Genomic DNA, 17318 nt, shown 5'->3' with positions numbered 1-17318 from the left:
ATGTTTGTCAGCTAGTACCAAAAAGACCTGTTGGACCATGTGATGTTCAAGAGTCTTCCACTTCTATAATTCTATTCAAATAATTAGAAAATAACATCCTGGGCTTAATTGTGGACTAGGTTTTCTACTTTACTTATGGCACTAAACCATTCCTCTGACATTTGCCTTTAATTTACAGGCTAGGAAAAGCAGATTTTGTTAATTTTTCCTTACAATTTCTTCTCTGAAATAAATCTTTCATTTTCTTCTTTTAAAAAGTTGATAAATGGAATTGCTCAAGTCACATTTAATTCCGAAATGGCAGTCAAAGAGCTGTCATACTACAGCCTAGAGGATTTAAAAGACAAGTACCTTTATATTGCTGTAACAGTCATAGAGTCTACAGGTAAGAGTGTGTGTGTGTGTGTGTGTGTGTGTGTGTGTGTGTGTGTGTATGTACTTTCTTTTGAAAAATATTTAGACAGAATATTAAAGGTATTAATAATTTCTAAATTTCTATAATTATTTCACATTGTATTTTCTTTTGTAGTTAAATATAAGAAATAGATTTTTATATCATTATAAAAAGGCTGTAGAGCTCTGCTTCTTTGTGGTCATTGGGCAAGCCATTTTGTCTCTATTACTTTCACTTCCGCAAAAATGAGAAAACAGTACTCAATTTATATCTTAAGTAGTTCTGCACGCTCTCTGCCTTGACCATTTGGCACCCCCATGTTCTCACCTGGTGAAAGTCAAAACCAAAGTAAGATTATGTATGTAAAACTATTTGATAAAGTACTATACAAATAAAAGGTATTACTATTATCATTATTATAGTCTACACAATGATGGAGTAAAACTGAATGTTTCCTAAAGCCTAAAGTTTTCAACATTATTTTAATGTTTCTTTTTTTTTTTTTGCGACGGAGTTTCGCCCTTGTTACCCAGGCTGGAGTGCAATGGCGCGATCTCGGCTCATCGCAACCTCCGCCTCCTGGGCTCAGGCAATTCTCCTGCCTCAGCCTCCTGAGTAGCTGGGATTACAGGCACGCACCACCATGCCCAGCTAATTTTTTTTTTGTATTTTTGGTAGAGACGGGGTTTCACCATGTTGACCAGGATGGTCTCGATCTCTCGACCTCGTGATCCACCCGCCTCGGCCTCCCAAAGTGCTGGGATTACAGGCTTGAGCCACCGCGCCCGGCATGTTTCTTCTTTTAATTTTTTCCTCAATGTATTTCAAATAAGTTCAGTTTAAGCAGTATCTATGAGGTATTTAAAGTGTTGCCAGACACCCAGGCTTACAAACATGAATGATATATGATCCCACCACTAAAGTGGCTTACAAATCAGCATCAGGTATAAAACAGGTAAAGAAAAAACTGTTGAAAGAAAGAATTCCATATGAGCTCTAAGCAAAATATTAGTGCACTAGCATTCAGAGGAAGGTGAGCTTCGAGATGATTGTTGAGCAACCAAGAACAGTGTTGTGAAGATGATCAGTCTTAAAAAAAATAAGTAGGCTTTTGAGGCAGAGTTGGCACACAGGGTGAAACAGAAACTCTCCATAGAGAGGGCAGATGCAAAAGGGTAGATGGTGAAGCTTAATTTTTGAGGACAGCAGATCATCCAGTTTGGCTGAAACATAGGATACGTATAGAGAGTGTTAGAGATGTAATATTGGAAAGGAGTTTGGGGATATTAAAGCTTCAAATGTTATTCTTAGTAGTTTCACTTAATCTTTAGCTAGAGGGTAACATTATTGGGCTAGTAGACCTTCAAGGGTTCTTTCATTTTTATTCTTTCCTTTCTTCTTTCCTTTTCTTTTCTTTTCTTTTTTTTTTTTTTTTTTGAGATGGAGTCTCGCTCTGACACCAGGTTGGAGTGCAGTGGCGGAATCTTGGCTCAGTGCAACCTCCACCTCCTGGGTTCAAGTGATTCTCCTGCTTCAGCCTACCAAGTAGCTGAGATTACAGGCATGCGCCACCACACCTGGCTATTTTTTTTTCCATAGTTTTAGTAGGGACAGAGTTTCACCATGTTGGCCCGGCTTGTCTCAAACTCCCCTTCAGGGTTCTTTCTACATCAAGCTCCCTTTTTCTGATTTCTCTTCATATATTTATGCTCTGTGAACACCACCTCCTCCACCTCACTCCACCCCACCTCTGTCTGGCCTGACTTTTCCCTCTCTCCTCAATCACTTGAATATAGTCAACTGAAACTAGGGCCACTGATGAAAAGGGATGTCCCTTCCTGGCATCCTTGCTCAGTCCAGTCCTATAGCTGTACTTCTCCAAGGGCTTCTCTACATACGAGCTTGTGTTTAAGACCTTGGAAACTCCTGATACCTAAACTCTTCTCTGCAGTGCCCCTCTGAAGCAAGACCTGTGTCCCACTTACTACTGGCAAATTAATGAATGCAAGAAGGGAGTGAGTGAGTGAATGACTCTGTGGAGACATATAGAGAAAAAAATGGATATCGATACAGATCATGATACTCCTAAAAACTGTCAACACAATGCTTGTCATTTCCTTAGGTGGGTTTTCTGAAGAGGCAGAAATACCTGGCATCAAATATGTCCTCTCTCCCTACAAACTGAATTTGGTGGCCACTCCTCTTTTCCTGAAACCTGGGATTCCATATTCCATCAAGGTATATGGGGTGAAGGGGTAGATCTTGCTACATATGATCATCTTGTTCTGTTCATGGTAAACATGTGGGTGGCAAACAAGGTAAGGATGTGGCATGGGAAGTCACAGAAGGAGCTTATTCTGTGAAACCTGCCTCTCCTGGCAGACACAGATAGGGACAGGAAATTGCAGGTCAGCTGCAGCCTTGGCAGTGACTTCAAAAGTTAGGGCAAGATAGACTTGTATTAGGCAACCCTAAATAGGCATTGCATTAAATTGTATGTAAATAAAATCCCCTAAATCTCTAGTTCAAAAAATACAAACATTTGAAATTATTTGGTGGCAAGTTCTTAAAAAGCCTTAAGTTAAGGTGGAGATATCATTCCTTGAAAATAGACTCCTTTCTCTCACTACTTTTTTTTTTTTACCTCCAGTGTGTTTCATTTGTTTCCCTCTGTCTCTGTGTTGTCTTTATGCATAACTCTGTTCAATCTCTTGTCTCTGTATTGCTGTTTTCGTTTTTGCTTCTGTCTGCTCCTGAATCTTTTTTCTTTTTTGTTTACTCCTTCTGCTTTTATTTTTCTCTCCTTCATCTTCTTTTCATCTTCTAAATGCTAATAGTATAGAATTGAAACATTCATGTGGTTTTTATCTATTTTTGTATTATATATTTTATTATAAATAATGTATTTCATTATGTTTATTAAATGAAAATCTTTATTCCTTGTCCTTAATTTAGAAAGCTAGAGCAAAAAAAATTTTTTTTCTTTGAAAATGTGTTACTTTTAAAGATCAACTTAAGTACAATCAAATGTGTTATTTATTATTTACTGTGGGTCATGGGCTTTTAAGGGAAAAAAAAGGATTTACCAAGCCCAAAGCAAGGTTTGGACATGCTCGTAGGTTCTTACATACATATATATAAAATAATATATAACAATGTATCATATAATACATATACAGTAATGTGTAACAATATGTAACAAAATATATACATATAACAATATTATATAGAACAAAGCTTAAAATATATACATATAACAATATTATATAGAACAAAGCTTAAAATACATAAAATATTTTACATTAAATATATTTTATATAAAAATAAAAAAACTATATCTGTATGGAATTGTACATATATATATATGTATATATATATATATATATATATATATATATATATGTGACAGTGGGAGGTAGATGTTAAAGGAAAAAAGGCATATCTATTTATTGTTTCTCATATTCAAGGGACCTATTCCCAGAAGCGATTGCCTCATTTTCTCCTTTATCCAGTCCTAACCTAATTAATTAAAGAATTAAATTACAGAAATACAGAAGAAATTAAAGAAATACAGAATTATTTCTGTATTAAAGAAATTATTTCCTAATTAAAGAAATACAGAAGTTAGATAACAGAAGACCTTATCTCATCTGCTTCTTGACTGACTTAATAGAATGATATTTATGTTTTTAGTCTGCTTGATTTATAGGAGAATCCATTCAAGAATGATTTAATGAAATAGAATTAAATCTTTCTGTAAGCTGTGAACACACTTCTCTTTACTAAATTAAGCATAAGTAAATCAGGTGTGGTGGTACATGCCTATATAGTCCCGGCTACTTGGGAGGCTGAGGTGGGAGGATTGTTTGAGGCCAATCATTCAAGGTTGCAGTGCGCTGTGATTGTGCCTGTGAATAGTCACTGTACTCCAACCTGGGCAATATAGTAAATCTCTGTCTCAGAAAAAAAAAATTTAAGAAAAAAATGCATAAATAATTTATACTTTGGCGGGGAGGAAGGAAACTTATTTCAGAATTGTTGTGCTTTAAAAGAAGTAATGAGCTGTTGAAACAGATTTGGACTGTTTTGATGAACAGGTGCAGGTTAAGGATTCGCTTGACCAGTTGGTAGGAGGGGTCCCAGTAACACTGAATGCACAAACAATCGATGTAAACCAAGAACCATCTAACTTGGAGCCAAAGAAAAGTGTAACACGCGTTGATGATGGAGTAGCTTCGTTTGTGATTAATCTCCCATCTGGCGTGACGGTGCTGGAGTTTGATGTGAGCTGAATTCTCCTGTTGTATTTTGTAGGACAATGTGTACTCTTGACTGTATGTTTTGGCTAGTGTGCAGAACAGATGCGGCAGATTTTATACACGAGTCCAGTGAACAGTTTCATAATTTTGCTTCCAAGACAAATGAGTTCCAGAGACAATCTGCTAATCCATTGAATGGTCCTTGAGAAATAAATGTATCAATTTTTTTTATTTGGGAGTTAATTATTTTCTCTTACACCAATAAGACCATGTCAGACTCTAGAATCTTCAGAATAGGTATAGCAGTGCACATGAGTGTTAGGAATATCCTCTTATTTCCCCTCACTTTTAATCCCCTGAAGGGCCACAAAAGGGTCAAAAATATGGAAGTCTCCCTTTTTTCTAACTGCAGGAACCATTTTACTTTAGAGCTCACTTAATAGTCTTCCCAGAAATTATTATTCAAGTTCCCAGTCTCATAAGCAAGTTAATAACACAGGCCAATGACTGCAGCATGCATATACTCACTATCATCTACTGAGCACTTAGTAAGTGCTAGGCATCATGCTAACAACTTTATGAAGAAAACATTAAAAACCATCTAATTAGCAAGATGAGTTACAATATTATCTTTGCTATTGTGTGGCTCAGGAAATAGAGGCTTCTAACCTCTCTTTTGATTAAATAATTTATCCAGAATTAATAAATGGTGGTACTGGTATGCAAACCATTGTATATCTGACTCCAGAGCATGAGCTAATAACACTTCTGCTGTCTGAGGGCAGATATTGCTGCCATGATATCATTTTTTTCTCCACCTCATGTTTATAAGCACCCATCTGTGCCTCTATTTCACAATGAAACTGGGCCAGGTAGTCTCTGAGATGTTCATTCACAGCTCCTGTCCCCAAGTCCTCAAGAGTTAGTGCTACCTCCCCACTACTTCCCTTCTCCTACCCCCATTTCCCAAATGCCTAGACATCTCTCTGTAATCATTCCATGGGAAGAGAAGTCCCCAGCTTACCATCACATTTCAGGAAGACCACCAATATTTATTTCTGGAGCATCTTTCTCTCTTCATTTCAGACTTTTCTGCCATAGCCCATAATCTCGTCATTCTTGTCTGCAGTCTTTGTAAAGTTGTTTGATAACACAGCTGTATAAACACTGGAGTAATGAAGGTTTTTTTCCCCCTTTAGCATTTGGTATTGTGTAATTTAGAAATTTATAAAGCAAAGAAAATAATTTCAAAGGTATGTTTTGTAGAAAGTATTACATCACAGTACATGTGTCTTTTTGAAATTTCCTTTTTCAGGTCGAAACTGATGCTCCAGATCTTCCAGAAGGAAATCAGGCCAGGGAAAGTTACCGAGCAGTAGCATATTCATCTCTCAGCCAAAGTTACCTTTATATCGATTGGACTGATAACCACAAGGCTTTGCTAGTGGGAGAACATCTGAATATTATTGTTACCCCCAAAAGCCCATATATTGACAAAATAACTCACTATAATTACTTGGTAAGTACATAATGATGGATTTACATCTTATTCCCCCAGCTGGAACATTTTCCTTTACCTCTAGAGAAGCATTAGAATGATTCTTTATACTTGTATTTACAAAGCACTTTTGAGAACATCATCTAACTTGAATATCAGTTTCTCAAAAAACCTTCGAAATAGGGCTTGATTTTCATGACTGTTTCACAGATGAGGAAACTGAGAGACAGAGAAGTTAAAAGACTTATGATGGTCACTTAGCTGGGAAGAGGAAGATTTTCATTTGAGCTGAGGACTCTGACTCCTGTTCTAGTAACTCTTTTTACCAAAAGAGAGCCTTGTTATTCGAAGACAGAACCTGATTAAATCATGTTGCCTCTGCTCTCTTTCATAGCCAAAAATACATGCCTAGACCCAGTTCAGGTAAGTGCATTTTATTGTCAAAAAAGGGAGAAGTGAAGTCCTCTCCCGAGAGTTGAGTCCTATCTTGCCTGTTCCAATTCTATAGTTCAGCAACATCCGTATTGCATCATTTAATAAACAGAGGTGGATCAATCAAGCCTGCTGGTGAAACCGAGGAAAAAGAATTGCAAAAAATATTAAGAGCTTCCTGACAATCACCAAAGAAATGGGATTAATTATTTTGATGGCCACGCCACATACACAGTGTTGGCTTTTCAACATTTTTAAGGAAGAAATTGAAAAAACAGTAATGAGGACCACAGAAAAATATTGACTGATGAAGAGAAACAGTTTATGGACTATACACCAAACCCATGTATGCAGTCCTGGTCTCTCAGGACAATTTAAGGTATTTTTGAGGGCATTTTGGCTTTATGTGATTTTTTTTAAAAAAATCTTAAACCTTCCATTTAGAATCTAATCCCTGGGTTTTAAACTTAATCCCCAAATAAGATGCACTCCACTTATTCATCTATTTTTTTTTTAATCAGTGAAATAAAAGAGATTTTAGTGACAGTGTGATGACCTTAAACAGTTTTTGGGTTCAACTTTTAGCTCTCTAATTTGCTAGTTGTGTGATTTTGAATTAAAATCAGTATGACTTTTAGTTAGTTCCTGAGCCTCGGTTTCTTCAGTGAGACTAATATTCTTATCTTAGCGGTGTATTGTGAGAATGAAAGGAGTTAAATAAATGTTAAATTTCCTGGCACATAGTAGGCCCATACATGTTCACTTTTCCTTCCTCCACTCCCCTCCCCTTCTTCCCTTCCCTTTGTTTGGTGGGGTCTCACTCTAACACCCAGGCTTAAGTGCAGTGGCACCATCTTGGCTCACTACAACCTCCATCTCCCCAGTTCAAGCAATTCTCCTGCCTCGCCTCCAGAGTAGCTGAGAGTACAGGCACTCACCACCACACCAGGCTAATTTTTGTATTTTTAATAGAGATGGGGTTTCACCATGTTGGCCAGGGTGGCCTCGAACTCCTGACCTCAGGTGATTCACATGCCTCGGCCTCCCAAAGCGCTGGGATTAGTAAGCCACCGCACCCAGACAAAATTGGTTTTTGTTTATTTGTCTGAGACAGAGTCTTGCTCTGTTGCCCAGGATGACGTGCAATGGCATGATCTCAACTCACTGCAACCTCCACCTCTCGGGCTTCAGCAATTCTCAGCCTCAGCCTCCCAAGTAGCTGGGATTATAGACGTGCACCACCACACCTGGCTAACTTTGGTATTTTTAGTAGAGATGGGGTTTTGTTATGTTGGCCAGGCTTGCTTCGAACTCCTGGCCTCAAGTGATCTGCCCACTTCGGCCTTCCAAAGTGCTAGGATTACAGGTGTGAGCCACTGCACCTGGCCTAACTTTATTTTTCCTTAACATAACTTCTGCTCCAGCTCTAGGCTCCATCCTAAAGCACAGGTTTTGTTTTTGTTTGTCTTTTACTTATTGTTACTGCTGCTGTTTATTTTTAGATTTTATCCAAGGGCAAAATCATATACTTTGGCACAAGGGAGAAATTTTCAGATGCATCTTATCAAAGTATAAACATTCCAGTAACACAGAGCATGGTTCCTTCATCCCGACTCCTGGTCTATTACATCGTCACAGGAGAGCAGACAGCAGAATTAGTGTCTGACTCAGTCTGGTTAAATATTGAAGAAAAATGTGGCAACCAGCTCCAGGTAAGCCACAAATTATAAGCCACAAATGAATTTTCTTTTCAGTGAAGGAGGCTGCCAAAGTCTTAGCTGCCTCTGAAAAGTCTTGTCTCATACAAATGATCTTTTTTTCTTCAAATGAACTTTTAGATTCATCTGTCTCCTGATTCAGATGCATATTCTCCAGGCCAAACTGTGTCTCTTGATATGGCAACTAGGATGGATTCCTGGGTGGCATTAACAGCAGTGGACAGTGCTGTGTATGGAGTCCAAAGCAGAGCCAAAAAGCCCTTGGAAAGAGTTAAGTAATGCATGTCTCACTGCAGTGCTGCATATAGTGTGGTGACCAGGCTAGGATATGGGGGAAGACCTAAGGAAGACTAGGCCTGCTTTTCTATTATCTACTCATCATACTTGCTTTTAGAAAGGTAAGCCATCCTCATGTTAGCTCCCAAAGCCCAGGTCAATCCTCTCCTGTTTTTCAAATGTAAATGTAAACACTTTAAGAATATATGATCATGGCATCCAATACATTCATGGAGGAAAAATTACTATCAGAATACTTGTGGAGGTTTAAGGTAGGGTGGTGATGGTGGTTATACTAGCTAGTAGCAGCACAGAAAAGAACTGGATAGGTAACATTTGGATTTTTTTAAACTCTCATTGAAATCCATGGTACAGAAGAATTTCAAAATCATTCAGTTCTCATAAGTTCCCATTTATCTTCATAATGTTCAGCTATTATTTTCTAGTCTTAAATTTCTTTGAATAAGGAAGGAAGGAAGGACTGAGAAACTGTAAAATTAAAAAATATTTGTTGAGAAAAGATTTGGGGTCAAAATTAAAAAGAATAAGACTACCCAAACAAGTCCTCACCCATTTAGAACCTAGAGACCTCCCTACCAAAATGCACAAAGTTGTGCTTTTTAAGCAACTTAAATTAATTTCATTGTTTATCCAGTCCTTCATGCATTCATACTTATTATTTATTTATTTGGAACATTATGCTGATTGTAGCATTCATTCTATGTACAAAACACTATAGGTCAGTTTCTAAGCTATTTGTCTAAGACTTAGTTCTTGATTTAATTTTGTATAGGTATGTATTTATAAATACAAAAGGACAAGTTTAGAAACAAAGTTGGGAAATTTTGTCTTTGATCATTTGAAAAATACCATCTGTGTATTTCACTGGTTTGTGATAACCATGTAACAACTAGTACCTTTTAGTTCTTTAGAGGAATGATGTATACATCTTAATAGGCTCAACATTTTGCCTTTCTGGACAGGTATTTCAATATTTAGAGAAGAGTGATCTGGGCTGTGGGGCAGGTGGTGGCCTCAACAATGCAGACGTGTTCCACCTAGCTGGACTTACCTTCCTCACTAACGCAAATGCAGATGACTCCCAAGAAAATGGTATAACGCTCAGCACATTTATTACTGAAAATCACATTGATCATTTGCCTTCCAGATCTTATTTTTGTCCCTCTTTCAGAATATTCTCTACCCTGATCTTAGAATGCCAGAACTGCATAACTCACCTGTATAAAGTGTTTCACTGACCTTCAAGATAAAGTACAAATTCTTTAGTGTAGTATTCAAAGCCTTCCATGATCTTCTCCTTGGCTCTCTCCAACTAGCTCTTACCCTGCTGTGCCTTATGTTATGTTTAAGATCTACAGAACCAAGTGGAGTTCTTGAGTTGCTATTTTGCACCTTTGGGCCTTTATTTATTTGGATTGCTTTCCCCTTCATTAGCTTGGAGAAGCAAATGTAAGAATCATCCCCTCTATGAGACCTCTTCCCAACTTAGAATTTATCATTTTCTCCTCCTTTAATAGTGAGTCTATTGCAGGGACTAGATCTATTTGCAAGTAATATAACAGCACTGTGTCATTGCACATTCTTACATGTATTTATAAGTCTTGTCTCACCTACTGCATAGGGACCTCTTTAAGGATAGTAACCACATCTTAATCATCTTCTTCCTATGGTTTTAAAATTACTCATAATTATGTTTGATACTATGATATTCATACTTATATTTGTAATACTATAACACAAAGAGCAAATAATAAAAAATGGCATACCCAGCAAAAGCATCAGTCATTCTAAATGCTTAGGTATTTCTCTGGAATCAGTCAACCAGAAAGACTGCAGGATTCAAAACCAAATTCAGATAAAACAAGTCAAATGATATGACACTAGATCATGAACTCTACTAAGATAAAACAAGTCATATTAAGAAGTATGGTGCACAGTTCCTAATCCAAAGCAGCCTCTCAGTATTTGTTAATTAATGACTTGTGAATGTTTTAAATACTTAGTTTCCTGAAATTTTTTTTGAGATGTTAACTACTTTTTATTCTTTTTCTTTCTTTCTCTTTCTCTCTCTCTTTTTTAAACCAGATGCACCTTGTAAAGAAATTCTCAGGCCAAGAAGGATGCTGCAGAAGATAGATGAAATAGGTACTCTTAGATTCATGTGATTGTAAAAAAGGTTATGGTCATATCATTCAAAAACTGGACAAAATTACATGTTATATAAATTCCTCTAATTAAAATAGAATGGATGAAAAGAAAGATATATATGGAGGTCTAGCTCATCTCTCTCAGAAAGATTAATCCAAATAAAATCTAGTAGTTCATTTACCATAGCCTTAACCTAAGGAAATAGGTCTTTATTACTTCTAGCTCTAAAACTCAAAATATTAGCTTTTATTTGTCATAAATATTTTCTCCCTAAAAACTTAATCTAGCAATTAAAATTATATTCTTCCATTTTATTCTGACAAAATCTATGATTTGACTGTTTTGGCGACATACCTAGAAGTCCATTAGTTCTATTTCATACATTTAACTGTTAGTAGCATTATACTTTGAAAATAAATCTTGTGGGAATTATTTTAAAATAATTATTTAAGTGGTTATGATATTGACCATGTTACAGTAGAAAGAATATTAAACTGGGAGTCAGAAAATTGCATTCAACTAATATCATGTTTATAGTAATATAATAATTTATTCCATTTGTATATGAGTTATTTTAATTCTAACCTTTATTCTAAGATCTAATGATATGTAAAGAGAGACAGTGACTAATCTGAGCACTTACAATGAAGGATGATGCTACTAGTAAAGTCCGCAAACCATGTTATGTAAGACGTTGCTGAAAAATAGGATATTCAGCTTGAAGAAGGAAATATTTATATAGTGATATAGCCATCTTCAAATATTTGAAGGCTTCTTGAATAGTTAACTTATTTTATTAAAAATATTTTTATTCTTTGTCTATATTTTTCTGCTTATTTTCAGCAGAACCCAAAGTGCCAGTTTCAAGAGTTAGTATCTGCTGGGCGTGGTGGCTCACACCTGTAATCCCAGCACTTTGAGAAGCTGAGGTGGGCAGATTACGAGGTCAGGAGTTTTGAGATCAGCCTGGCCAATATGGTGAAACTCCATCTCTACTAAAAATACAAAAATTGCCCGGGCGTGTTGGCGTGCGCCTGTAATCCCAGCTACGCAGGAGGCTGAGGCAAGAGAATTGCATGAACCAGGGAGGCGGAGGTTGCAGTGAGTCAAGATCACGCCACTGCACTCCAGCCTGGGAAACAGCAAGACTCCATCTGAAAAAAAAATAAAATAAAATAAAAAAGAGTTAGTATTTAGCTTGGTTGCAGGAAACCCTTTAACTATTTAGTGTGAGCTGGAGTGGACCATTTGGTAAGGTCACATTCTCTCCATTCTTAGAATAGCTTCAAGGGAAGTCTGGACAGTCATCTAGCCATGACTATTGTGGGTAGGGGGATCATCTAGCAATAGAAACCAGATATCCCTTGAGATTCCTTCTAAGCCTGATACGCTATGACTCTGCATGGTCAAGGACACTTGCGTTATTACCATTTCAGCTGCTAAATACAAACATTCAGTAGTGAAGAAATGTTGTTACCATGGAGCCTATGCTAACCATGATGAAACCTGTGAGCAGCGAGCTGCACGGATTACCTTAGGCCCAAGATGCGTCAAAGCTTTCACCGAATGCTGTGTTGAGGCAAACCGGCACCGTGATAATAGCACTTATAAACCCATTTCATTGGGAAGGCTAGGTAAGTATGACGTTTTCTATCAGAATTCTGCTCAATATGGGGAATTTTGTGTAATTTGATGCTTCTAAGAAAGGCAGTTTTCATGATCGATTTAGAATTGAAAGTAGAAAAGATAACTTGTAAATGTCCATAAGAAAAAAAAAATCATTTTTGGGCATCAGAAGAGGTATAGTACAGAGCAGAGTACACTAGGCCAGAGTTAAGACCTGGCATAACCTTAAAGCCAAGTCATCCCATAAACTTGAATGATTATTTATCTTCTCTGAGCCTCAAGCAAGGAAGGAGCTTTGACCAGATCCTCTTCAATATACCTGTGAGTTCTACAATTCTATGCTTCTGTGATATTACAACCATTAAAAATTCTGTCTATGGTTGGATGTGGTGGCTCACGCCTGTAATCCAAGCACTTTGGAGGCCAAGGCGGGCGGATCACCTGAGGTGGGGAGTTCAAGACCAGCCTGATCAACATGGTGAAACCCCATCTTAAAAAAAAAAAAAAAATTCTGTTTATACCTACATTGACGAAACATAGGAGAAGATTTCTAAATCTAGCCTAATGTTAAATGTACTCAGATAAAAGTTGATGTGTTATTTCAGTTTCAACCACAATACATGTTTCCATTTTTGAGATGGAATTTGGCTCTGTTGCCCAGGCTGAAGTGCAGTGGTACAATCTTGGCTCACTGCAACCTCTGCCTCCAGGTTCAAATGATTCTCCTGCCCCAGCCTCCCTAGTAGCTGGGATTAAAGACACCCATCACCACACCTGGCTAATTTTTGTATTTTTATTAGAGACAGGGTTTCACCATGCTGGCCAGGCTGGTCCCAAACTCCTGACCTCAGGTGATCTGCCTGCCTCAGCCTCCCAAAGTACTAGGATTACAGGCATGAGCCTCTGCGCCCGGCCTATGTATAGTCTGTAACTAAACAAACAAAAGCAAAATGACAGTTTCTGTTTTATACATATGTGTGCCACGTAATGACATTTTCATCAATGATGAACCACATATGTGACAGTGGTCCTAGAGGATTATAATACCATATTTTTGCTGTACCTTTTCTGTGTTTAGATATGCTTAGATACACAAATGCATACCATTGTGTTACGGTTGTCTGCAGTATTCAGTTCAGTAACATGCTGTACAGGTGTGTAGCCTAGGAGTAATAGGCTGTATTATGTAGTCTAGATGTGTAGTAAGTTATACCATCTAGATTAGTGTAAGTACACTCTATGATGTTCACAACAACAAAATCACCTAACAACACGTTTCTCAGAACATAACCCTATTGTTAAGCAATATCTAATAGCCATCATTTTGGTAAATGGCCATAAAATTTATGTTTATAGAAATATATTCATTGAGATGTACGATGTATGAGATTCAGATTGTTTTCCAATATTGGTTTGTTTGTTTTTTGTTTTTTTTTTTCTTTTTTTGTATTGAGAAATGAAGTTTCTTTCTTGTTGCAATGGCACAGTCTCAGCTCACTGCAACCTCCACCTCCCAGGTTCAAGAGATTCTCCTGCCTCAGCCTCTGAAGTAGCTAAGATTATAGGCACCTGCTACCATGCCTGGCTAATAATATTTGATTATGATAAGCAGAATTTTAATAAACAGCCTAGTCCATATGTTGGTTTTCTTTTTGGAAAGAGGACTTGGCTTTTTTTTTCTCTTAAAAATTTTTTTTTAATTTTTAAATTTTTGTGGGTAAACAATAGGTATGTATGTATATTTGTGAAGTACATGAGATACTTTTGATACAGGCATGCAATAAGTAATAGTCACATCATGGAAAATGGGGTATCCCTTGAGGTATTCCTCCTTTGTATTATAAACAATCTAATTATACTCTTTTAGTTATTTTTAAATGTACAATGAAATTATTATTGACTATGGTTACCCTGTTGTACTATCAAGTACTAAGTCTTATTCTTTCTATTTTTTGTACCCGTAAACCATCCCACATTCCCCACGTCTTCCTACTACCTTTCCCAGCCTTCCAGTCTCTATCTCTGTGAGTTAAATTGTTTTGATTTTTAACACCTACAAATAAGTGAGAACATGCAAATTTTGTCTTTCTGTGCCTAACTTATTTCACTTAACATAACAACCTCCAGTTCCATCCATATTGTTGCAAATGACAGGATCTCATTCTTTTTATGGCTGAGTATGGCCACATTTTCTTTATCCATTCATCTGTTGGTGGACATCTGGTTGCTTCCAAATCCTGACTATTTTTAACAATGCTGCAACAAACATGGGAGTGCAGATAATGGCTTCAAAGTACTGATTTTCTTTCTTTTGAGTATATACCCAGCAGTGGGATTGCCAGATCATTTGGTAGGTCTGTTCTTTGTTTTTTGAGGAAACTCCAAACTGTTCTCCATAGTGGTTATAGTAATTAACAGTCCCACCAACAGTGTACAAGGGTTCCCTTTTCTCCAATCCCCTCCAGCATTTGTTGTTGCCTGTCTTTTGAATAAAAGCCATTTTAACTGAGATGAGATGATATTTCGTTGTCATTTTGATTGCATTTCTCTGTTGACTACTGATGTTGAGCACTTTTTACCTGCCTTCTTGCCATTTGTATGTCTTCTTTAGAGAAATGTCTATCCAAATCTTTTGCTCATTTTTAAATGGGATTATTACATTTTTTCCTGTAGGGTTGTTTGAACTTTTAATATATTCTGGTTATTAATCTCTTGTCAGATGGGTAGTTGCAAATAGTTTCTCCCATTCTATTGGTTGTCTCCTTTATTTGTTGTTTCCTTTGCTGTACAGAAGCTCTTTAACTTGATGTGATCCCATTTGTCCATTTTGGCTTTGGTTGTCTGTGCTAGTGGGGTATTATTCAAGAAACTTTTGGCCCTACCAATGTCCTGGAGTGTTTTCCCATTGGTTTCCTGTGGCAATTTTATAGTTTGAGGTCTACAGTTAATTTGTTAATCCACTTTTATTTGAGTTTTGTGTATGGAGAGAGATAAGGGTCACATTTCATTCTTCTGCATATGGATATCCAGTTTTCCCAGCACCATTAATTGAAGAGAATGTCCTTTCTCCAAGGTGCCAATGTTCTTGGCACCTTTGTAAAAAAATGAGTTCACTATAAGTGTATGGATTTGTTTCTGGGTTCTCTATTCTGTTCCGCAGGTCTATATGTCTGCTTTTATGCCAGTACCATGCTGTTTTTGTTACTGTAGCTCTATAGTATGATTTGAAGTCAGGTAATGTGATTCCTCCAGGTTTTTTTCTTTTTGCTCAGAATTGCTTTGGCTATTCTGGTCTTTTGTAGTTTCATATGAATTTTAGGATTTTTTCCCGATTTCTGTGAAGAATGTTGTTGGTATTTTCATAGAGATTGCATTGAATTGAGATTGCTTTGGGTAGTATGGACATTTTAACAATATTGATTCTTTTAATCCAGGATTATGGAATAAATTTATTTTGTGTGTGTGTGTCCTCTTGAATTTCTTTCACTGGTGTTTTATAGTTTTTGTTGTAGAAATCTTTCACTTCTTTGGTTAAGTTAGTTCCTAGGTATTTAATTTTATTTGTGTCTATTGTAAATGAGATTACTTTTAAAATTTCTTTTTCACATTGTTCACTATTGACGTATAGAAATGCTACTGATTTTTGTGTATTGATTTTCTATCCTGCAACTTTACAGAATTCATTTAGTAGTTCTATAGGTTTTTTTTGTGTGTGTGGAGGCTTCAGGTTTTTCCAAATATACGCATACAAGGATCATTTGACTTCTTCCTTTCTAGTTTGGATGACCTTTATTTCCTTCTCTTGTCTAATGGTTCTGGCTAGGACTTCTAGGACTGGCCTAGAAATTGCAGTCCTTGTGGCCTAGACTGCCCCTCAAATTCACCTAGAGCCCCAGAACACTTCAGTCCATGGTGGGGCAGCTAGCTGAAACTCAAGCTCCAACCACTAGGATGGGTGATTCCCCTCTGGCTAGGGCCAGTCCAAATGCTCCCTCCATGGGCAGACATCAGCTGAGTACAGCCTGGTTCTGCTTTCCACTGTGACAATGCAGAGTTTTCACTGAGTTCAGTGCAAAACCACAGAATCACTGCACTCTTGCTTTCACAATATATAGGTTCTCCACACTGCACAGCCACTGCTAGGGGATGGGGGAGGAGTGGCATCAGTGCTTCAAGACTATCTTTCCTGCCCTCTTCAATGTCTCTTTCAGTGATGTAAAGTCAAAACCAGGTATTGTGATTGCTCACCTGATTTTTGATTCTCATGATGGTGCTTTTTGTGTGTAGTTAGTTATTAAAATTTAGGGTACCAACCAGAAAGACAAATGGTATAGGCTTCTATTCAGCCATCTTGCTCTGTCATCTCATATATTTTCTCATTTTTAAAAATTGTACTTTAGGTTCTGGGGTACATATGCAGATCATGCAGTATTGTTGCATAGGTACACACATGGCAATGTGGTTTGCTGCCTCCATCCCCCTGTCACCTACAGCTGGCATTTCTCCCCATGTTATCCCTCCCTGACCTCCGCACCCCCTCACTGTCCCTCCCTTGGGCCCCCACAACAGACCCCAGTGTGTGATGCTCCCCATCTTGTGTCCATGTGTTCTCATTGTTCATCACCCACCTATGAGTGAGAACATGTGGTGTCTGATTTTCTGTTCTTGTGTCAGTTTGCTGAGAATTATGGTTTCCAGATTCATCTATGTCCCTACAAAGACACAAACTTATCATTTTTTATGGCTAAATAGTATTCCATGGCATATATGTGCCACATTTTCCCTGTCCAGTCTATCATCGATCGGCATTTGTGTTGGTTCCAGGTCTTTGCTATTGTAAACAGTGCCACTATGAATATACATGTGCATGTGTCTTTATAATAGAATGATTTGTAATCCTTTGGGTATATACCCAGTAATGGGATTGCTGGGTCAAATGGAATTTC

General features: G+C 37.4%; 1 protein-coding gene across 3 annotated transcripts in view; it reads left to right on the top strand.

Moving 5' to 3' along the window:
• The window catches only part of C5 (complement C5), a 105590-nt gene that overhangs the window by 20398 nt on the left and 67874 nt on the right, over positions 1-17318 (top strand). For all 3 annotated transcript variants that reach the window (XM_003925175.4, XM_074395267.1, XM_074395268.1), the window contains exons 9-17: positions 259-385; positions 2517-2632; positions 4492-4677; positions 5969-6172; positions 8086-8295; positions 8422-8571; positions 9561-9690; positions 10684-10743; positions 12183-12380. In XM_003925175.4, coding sequence (XP_003925224.2) covers positions 259-385; positions 2517-2632; positions 4492-4677; positions 5969-6172; positions 8086-8295; positions 8422-8571; positions 9561-9690; positions 10684-10743; positions 12183-12380 — 1381 coding nt within the window. The remainder of the gene's footprint in view (positions 1-258; positions 386-2516; positions 2633-4491; positions 4678-5968; positions 6173-8085; positions 8296-8421; positions 8572-9560; positions 9691-10683; positions 10744-12182; positions 12381-17318) is intronic.

This window comes from Saimiri boliviensis, chromosome 2 (assembly GCF_048565385.1).
Source record: "Saimiri boliviensis isolate mSaiBol1 chromosome 2, mSaiBol1.pri, whole genome shotgun sequence".
In the NCBI taxonomy this organism is placed as follows: domain Eukaryota; kingdom Metazoa; phylum Chordata; class Mammalia; order Primates; family Cebidae; genus Saimiri; species Saimiri boliviensis.
Note: the sequence above shows the minus strand (reverse complement) of the source record. Positions and strands in the feature narration are given on the sequence as shown.